The sequence below is a fragment of the Engraulis encrasicolus genome, unplaced genomic scaffold (assembly GCF_034702125.1).
Source record: "Engraulis encrasicolus isolate BLACKSEA-1 unplaced genomic scaffold, IST_EnEncr_1.0 scaffold_171_np1212, whole genome shotgun sequence".
In the NCBI taxonomy this organism is placed as follows: Eukaryota; Metazoa; Chordata; class Actinopteri; order Clupeiformes; family Engraulidae; genus Engraulis; species Engraulis encrasicolus.
In genome coordinates, this window is record NW_026945252.1 from 84,994 (window position 1) to 93,882 (window position 8,889).

The window sequence follows — 8,889 nt, forward strand, 5'->3', positions numbered from 1 at the left end:
TGCATGTCAATTGTCAAGCATTCACAACTAGATATTAACCCGTTAAGACATGCTGTGTTAAATTAGCTGATATCAGAATGGCAATGATCAAGTCATAGTGCATTAGTAAAGGCCTTGTGTTATGTCATAGTAGTGTAGTACTATGGTAGTTAACTTTTCAATGACTATTACAGTGTGCCACAGGAGGTACGGCGTGCATTATGGGGCTACCATGCTTTTCAATTGGTTAAAATGTGCATGAGTAAGTTGGTTAAAACTCACCACGATTTATTGTAGTTCTTTGATTACACTGTTTACAGATGCCACGTTACAATGACTACCAGGGCATGAAAGGTTACAGCCAAAACCTCATTCAACATTAACTCACAAACTTCTGATATTTCAAGAGTAACTCACAACTTTGTTGAAAGACTTGTTCAGATGAGCTGAAATTGTTTAATCCACTGAAGTCGTTGTTTATACTGTTGTAAATAAACCCTTCTTTACGCAGGAGCTGTTGTGCGTTCCCTCTCGCTCACAGTTCCAAGTGCTGAGAGTTTGCACGCAATGTAATCCACACCCTGGTCATAAAATATCTGTTAATGTTCAACTTACTGTCATACAGCATGTCCATTTCCTCATGTAGCAAGTTGAAAATGAACAGTACATGATAGGCCTTATACAGTAGGTCACCAACAACAGCATTAGCTGCACTATAGCCTTTTACGTGCCCTATAACATACATAATTATCAGTGTTATTATTTACAGTATACATCCATTCATGGCATGAGCAGTCTATGTGTGTGCTGATGAGAGTGAGTCTATGTGTCTCTGTGTCTGTGTGTGTGTGCAGGGGCGGAGTGGGAAGACTTTTCCCACCGGGAGAATTTTCCCCTAGCGGCCCGACCACCACCAAAAAAAAAACAAAAAAACAACGCGAACAGCAAGGTTCCCTAACCAAAAAGACAAAAACCACGAAATCTGCAGTTCTACATGTGGACATTAGTGTTGTCAAAATATCAACCTGAAGTGGAGAATTGTAGCCTACACTTGATGAAATACACAGCCATCATCACAGTCCAAAGCATTCACCATAGAACATTGCACTCCACTGTCATTTTGACAGTTTGTAGGCCTATTGAAATATCGTTTAAGGAAGACAGGATGAGCACGGGCACAAAGTTTTGAGTGTGGGGATTTTTAGAAGAGTAGGCTATAGCTTACAAAAAGTCTGTCTACATTGTGCAATAAACTCACCATGCAGCAACTAAGCCAAACCTAGGCTACTTCAAATCACAACCATAAGTCAACAAAATTAATAACCAAACGGTGTAGGCCTACCTTAAACCGCTGTCTTCGTTGCAGCAAATGTCTTTGTTTCTTGCAATTACATTTTAATCCACAGTTTAGGCTACACACCCAGCACTGCTCACATCAGAATCTTGTGTGGTAACTGACGTAACATAAGACTTACTGTATTGTATTGAGCTCATCATCTCTGGCTTTAAGACTGACTGTATTGTATTGTATTGTATTGTATTGTATTGTATTGTATTGTATTGTATTGTATTGGCCTTGTCATCTCTGGCTTTAAGACTGACTGTAGGTAACACTTCCAAATAAGGGGCCATAATTAACAGTAAAGTAGCTACAACCTAATACTTAAGCAAGGGTTAATAATCATTACTTAATGCCACATTAGACACATATTAATTGTTATTAATGCATATGTTGAACATTAGTAAGCAGTTACTTAACTATTAGATAACTATTACCTTGTGTTACAAGTTAATAGCATATTATTATTTAACTAATAGATAAGTAAGGGCACAGTTAATAGTTAAGTAGCTATCAGGTCATACTTAACTAAAGACCAAAATTAACACTTACTTAATGCAAAAGTAAGGCATAACTATTGGTTAATTAATACATAAATATTGGGTTTTGGGACCCTTATATTAGAGTTGGCTGAGGATAACTAATGGTTAATTGATAGATAGATATTGGTGTTTGGGACCCTTATATTAGAGTTGGCTGCGGATAACTAATGATTAATTAATCGATAGATATTGGTGTTCAGGACCCTTATAATAGAGTTGGCTGAGCATACCTAATAGTTAAGTAATTAATCTACTGTGACATCTAGTTTTCACTCGTTCAAATCACTGTAATTGTGGCAACAGGAGCCATTATATAGCAAGGATTGGATGTACACTTCTCAATGATGGTGGGGTGATGAGATGTAATTTTTTCATGTACCACTTATTAGTTTTAATGGTAAAAACCCTAGAATAAATGCTGAACATTATGAAGAGTAATAGTTTTGAAGCGAGACTAAACCATTCCTTTGTGATAATTAGGTTAATGTTTGAGAATATTAGCTCCAAGAAGAGCAGTGCATGATGGGTACGCAATCTACAGACAACAATATGTCGGTATTATTTAATCATTAGATATGCCTTGCTTTTGTATTAAGTAAGTGTTAATTAAGGTCCTTAATTAAGTATGACCTAATAGCTACTTAACTATTAACTGTACTCTTACTTATTTATTAGTTAAATAATTATATGCTATGAACTTGAGACGCATGGTAAGGGGCCATACATATAAGGGGCCATAATTAACAGCAAATTAGTTATGACCTAATACTTTAGTAAGGGTTAATAATCGCTACTTAATGCCACATTACACACATACAAATGGTTATTAATTCACATGTTAAACATTAGTAAGCAGTTACTTAACAATTAGATAACTATTACCATGTGTCACAAGTTCATAGCATATAATTATTTAACTAATAGATAAGTAAGGGTACAGTTAATAGTTAAGTAGCTATTAGGTCATACTTAACTAAGGACCTTAATTAACACTTATTTAATACAAAAGCAAGGCATACTGTTAATTATGGCCCCTTATTTGGAAGTGTTACCCTACTTCTCTCACACACTCGGTGCTCTTGTCACACACACACACACACACACACACACACACACACACACACACACACACACACACACACACACACACACACACACACACACACACAGAGTGCTCTTGTAACACATCTGACTACATGATTAATTGTACATTACCCTCCTCACTTTCACACACACACACAGACACACACACACACACACACACACACACACACACACACACACACACACACACACACACACACACACACACACACACACACACACACAGTTTACTTCTTTATTTGTGCCCACAATTCAAAATTGAGTTTCCATAGACACAAATTTATCAGTTGCAAAGATACTTAGGCATGAATTAGATAAGTGGCACTACAGTGATCAATCGTCCATGGGGTAGAAGTCTCAAGGATATACACAGCACCTTCTTCTCCATATGTGTCGACTACCAATTATTGATGATATTGAACAATATTTAAGCAAGCTTTTTGCATTCATTTTTGGGAAGCCAAGCATCCTTAGCCCCCTAGTGGCCAGTCTATGCACGTGGCCCAAACTTCCAAATACAAGCTCTATATATTGGCATTTGTAGCCCATCACAGTGATTTCCTGCACAAGTGGTTGATACTTCATTAGTTTCTCACAAAACGTTTCTTCTAGATATGAGTCAAAGCAACATCCTACTTCCACTATATCAACAGTTTGATTGTCCTCATCAATAATAGTGATGTCTGGTTTAGTTGCATTCAGTCCATTAAAAGCAGTGGGGCTCTGGTTTACAGCAAAAATTTGGGGTTTTAGAACACAGTTTGTTTACATTGTTACAGGTGAGGGACAAACATATTGCAGTTTTTCTAACAAAAGGTCTATAATCCGGTCATGCCTGGATATATAGCGCTTCTTGTAGAATGTGCAGCCGTTCAGTACATGGCATGGATTCTATGACCTGGGTTTGTCCATGGTGTATACAGAAGGGGGTGAATGAGTTGGGCTACCAGACTGAAGGGTTGAATCGGGTTGGTAGTACTTGCAGTCTACTCTTACACTACACACAGACACACACACAGACACACACACACACACACACACACACACACACACACACACACACACACACACACACACACACACACACAGTGTGTGGGGGGGGGGGGGGGGGGGGGGGGGGCATGCACATTTACTGAGTTGAGTAAATGACCACACATCACACTGCATTTCTGAGAAACGTAATGAAGTTTATTTCATGTTGATTGGTTTCCCAAAGCCAAACGCACACACTCTGACAGAAATACACACAGAAATACAGACAGTGTTAAAAAACTTTTCTCCGCCTGAGAGTGTGACGTGTAACGTCAGTCAGAGAGGCTGTGTCCAATGCTACGTAAATAGTGAAGATACATAGTCACTAAATGGCTAAAATACAAATGACATATATCTCAATCACTTATAGAAGAAAGACCTTCTAAAAAGGAGTGCAATGAAGAAAGTGCAAAAGGCATTGTCTGTGTGTGTGTGTGTGTGTGTGTGTGTGTGTGTGTGTGTGTGTGTGTGTGTGTGTGTGTGTGGGTGGGTGTGTGTGAGTAACTTGGCATATACGTATGTGAAGGAGAGAGAGAGATAGAGAGAAAGTGGATGAGCATGTGTATGTTGGTCCTATTAATAATGTTCTTAAATGCCCTTAATATTGTTGTTATGTTATTGCTCTTTTGTAAGCTTTGGCAATGCTGACATTATACACAAAGGCATGTCAATAAAGACAATTAAGAGAGAGAGAGAGAGAGAGAGAGAGAGAGAGAGAGAGAGAGAGAGAGAGAGAGAGAGAGAGAGAGAGACTCTGATTGAACCCCAAATAAGCACAGGGAGGAAGAGGAGGTTATCATGCTGATGATGGTGATGAAGAGTATGAAGACTGATGATGATGATGAGTCATGATGGAGACTCCTCTCTCTTCACGTCAGCACACCTGTGGAAAAGGGGAGAGATGGAGTCACATTAAAACTAGTCTCCTCTTGTCCACACTCTTGTTGGATCTCTTCTAGAACAGACCAGGTGTGTGTGTGTGTGTGTGTGTGTGTGTGTGTGTGCGTGCGTGCGTGCGTGCGTGCGTGCGTGCATGCGTGCGTGCATGCGTCCCCACCAGTCACTGTGGCAGGTAAATTCTAAAATCTACCAGTCACCATTTTTACCAGTCACCAGATTTATTCATATTCAACCGTTCCAAACATTGCAATGCCAAGTAAGATCATTTTGTGATTAATACTTTTGTTTCAGAGGTCGTACATTCAGTTATTGTGACGCCAGTATCATGGTTTCATTACCAATTAGCTTAAACCTTTAATGTTGGATGCTGCGTATAATTTAGCATTAACCCGGGAGCCTGTAGAAAAATTTCACCCCTCAAGGTGACGAGTGGGTTGACAAATGTCACCTGCCAAAGGCCAAATTCTCCCGTCATTGGAGGTGGACGGGTGCTTATTTCCATCCCTGGTGTGTGTGTGTGTGATATCCTCACCTCATTGGCACGTGGGCTTGCTAAAGCGTTGACGCGTTCCGGCTATCTCGGTGCCCTGTGTGTGTGTGTGTGTTTGTGTGTGTGTGTGATGTCCTCACCTCATTGGCACGTGGGCTTGCTAAAGCGTTGGCGCGTGCCGGCGATCTCGGTGCCCTGGGCGTCCACACACCAGCAGTATCCGGTGGCCGTCCAGCACTGCATAGGCAGGTAGTGTCCCTCAGCATCACACTGGGGGCGGTAGGAGCCCAACACACGCACGCTGGCCGCCGCTACAGCACACGAAGGGTTAATTGGGGACTCTGGAGGAAGAGAGCAGAGAGAGAGAGAGAGAGAGAGAGAGAGAGAGAGAGAGAGAGAGAGAGAGAGAGAGAGAGAGAGAGAGAGAGAGAGAGAGGTTACACTAGGTAGTGTCCCTCAGCATCACACTGGGGACGATAGCATCCCAACACATGCACAGCAGCTGCTACAACACACGAAGGATTAATTGGGGACTCTGGAGGAAGAGAGGAAAAGAGAGAGAGAGAGAGAGAGAGAGAGAGAGAGAGAGAGAGAGAGAGAGAGAGAGAGAGAGAGAGAGAGAGATGTGTTGCTGCTGGTTAGTGGCCCTCAAAGTCACACTGGGGCCCACAGGACGCACTGAGGATGACATAGCACACAAAGGATTCACAGGGAAATCTGAAGGATGGAGAGAGGAGAACGAGGGGTTAATGGGGGAGTCTGGAGGAAGAGGAGAGAGGAGAGGAGAGAAGAGGGGAGAGAGAGGAGAGGAGTGGAGAGGAGGAGGAGAGAGAGAGGAGAGGAGACGACTTCGCCATTTCACACTGAAGAAGGGAGTAAGCCCGAAACGTCTGTGATGTGAGGCGAATAAAAATGAAAAAAGAAATCTGATGAGTGCTTCTTTATTCACTTACTTTTGAGATTTGAGTTCATTCATTGACGAAGTTAAGCACCCGGTGTAAAGTATAAGAAGACAAGGTGTTGAGCGTGCTTCCTGATCCTTCTATGTATCAAAATACTCCCCCTCCCTTTATTTAAAATTTCAAAATAAAAGAAAATACAATACTTTCTCCTGAACTATGCAATTACAAAGTAGGAACACTAGATGCTGCTAGAGATCAAATTGTATGTAAGTGGAACTTGTACACGTATAGGTGTTTGTCTGGGAAAGTAATCCAAAGGTTGACAGTTCAATTCCCAAGTAACATTGTAAGGTGGTGGGTACAGGTGACCACCTAAATACAGGTTGTTAACTAATACACAGCTTCAAAGTCTGTATTATTGAATATACACTGTAGTATGGAAAACACCAGTCTTGATGAAATATGACCAATAATTGAAATTACCATGCAAAGCAGCAAGGGTGCAACATAGATCATAATGCTGCACCACACATCGGCCACAAGATGGCACTCTAAGGCCAGAAATGGTATATTAGTGAAGCTTTGCAAAGATACATGGGCAAGTTTTACAACATACACTGTCTTGTTTATTGAACTTACAATAGACCTTGACATATCTGTGCCATTAAAATAATAATAGTTAGTTGTGCCATATGACCCATTGTTTATATATCCTTCTCCATAATTACAAGAACTGAACATTATTGTCTGTTGAATGACTGGAAAACTGACTGTGACTGATTTGAATTGTTTATTGTCATGTTATGGTCATGTCTTCAAAGCCATTGTTTATGTAGCACAGGGAAGTACAGTTTCCCCACCGGGACTCCAACCTGGATCTTCTGCATACAAAACTGGAGCCCCAACCACTACACCAAAGAGCCGGACTGATTGAAATAGTATTCAAAACATACCCACAACCCTAGTTAATGTCACATTTTCTATTGTATTTTGTCTATTTGAAAATGCAAAATACAGTATTTTGATAAATGATACAGTAACTGTTAAGATTCAAGATTCAAGATTCAAGATTTGTTTATTACGTCTTAGGTTTGAAGCCTATAAAGAGTAAAAAATTGTTGTGTTTTTTTTTCTCCTCAAAAAGATTTTAAAAAAGAGAGGGGCGGGGGTGGAAAAAGTGCAAAGAAAGTGCCTTGTTGTCTTCAGCATGAGTTCAGCAATCTAACTGCTTGGTGAAAGAAACTACTTTGGAGTCTGGTATGAGCTTTCAGGCTTCTATAGCGTTTACCAGATGTTATGTTACTAACCTCCAGTAGGGGCTTCTATACGGTTTACCAGATGTTATGTTACTAACCTCCAGTAGGGGCTGCTCCAGAGCTCTTCATGGCCTTCTGCAGCTTCTGGAAGTAAAATAAAACACAATCAAGATCAACACTCAAGACACATACACACACACACACACACAGTACACACACACACACACACACACACACACACAGTAAGGCACCCACAACCACACACGCACACACACACACACACACACACACACACACACACACTGTAACGCACCAAGAGGGGTGTGCGTCGTCCTTGAGGTGTTTTCTCATCGCTCTCAGCAACGTCCGTCAGCAGAGACATCCCCATTGGCACCTGCATCACACGAGCCGGCCCTACACACACACACACACACACACACAAGCAAAGGTNACATATACATACATCATTCCTCGGAGTCCAACAACACCCCCCGTCCCCATCCTGGAAATATCATAGAACTTTAGAAACCCTTTATTTTAAGGTTTACATGTAGGCCACTAGTACATACCTACTTACCTCCGCCAAGGACGATATGTTTTCGGTCACATGAGGTTNTTCTGTCTGTTTGTTTGTATGTCTGTGTGTGTGTTTGCCTGTCAGCAGGATAACTCGAAAAGTCATGAACGTCATGGAGAAAGTCATGAAGAAATGACGGAACAAGTGATTAAAATTTGACGGTGATCCGGATCACAATCCAGAACCAGATATTTTCTTCACCATTGCGGGATAGGGTGAATTTTGACATTGGACCTTCTGACTTCACAAACAGAAGGCAGAAAGACTTGAAAAACAATAGGGTGTAACATAGTCAAATGTTCTCTCAAACAGCTTCCTTGGCGGAGGTCTGCACTCTCTGAGTGCATTTCTACTATCTGTTTAAGTCACTTATAAGTAGGGCTGGGAAATTAATGCATTAATTTAGATTAATTTATCACACAATGCGATTAATTAATTAACACGATTTTAAAAATTAATCGCAGTATAATATAGCTACATAGTTCTGGATTAGACCAGTGGAGGGCAGTATTACGCCTGATGGTGAACAGCCTGCTGAAATTGAGAAGAGTTCTCCCTTCTTTTAAAAATGTATAATATTTTTAGATTAAGCTTATTTATTGTAATTATTCAAAATCCATGTAAAAAAATATATCGTTCACTGCTCTCAAGTCAGATATTTAAATGTGATTAAAATGTGATTAATTGGATTCATTAATTTCAAAGCCAATAGATTAATTCGATTAAAAAATTGAATCGAGTCCCAGCCCTAATTATAAGACAATAAGA

At 40.5% G+C, this 8,889-nt stretch overlaps 1 protein-coding gene across 1 annotated transcript; it reads right to left on the reverse strand.

The window, feature by feature from the left end:
- Positions 1-4,136: 4,136 nt before the first annotated feature.
- LOC134442483 (saxiphilin-like) lies at positions 4,137-7,991 on the reverse strand. Its single transcript, XM_063192633.1, has 4 exons — positions 7,858-7,991; positions 7,643-7,688; positions 5,527-5,727; positions 4,137-4,879 (listed from the first exon to the last, which is right to left on the reverse strand). The coding sequence occupies exons 1-3, from the start codon at positions 7,942-7,944 to the stop codon at positions 5,528-5,530; spliced, it is 333 nt and encodes a 110-aa protein (XP_063048703.1). The 5' UTR covers positions 7,945-7,991; the 3' UTR covers positions 4,137-4,879; position 5,527.
- Between the last annotated feature and the right edge of the window lie 898 nt (positions 7,992-8,889).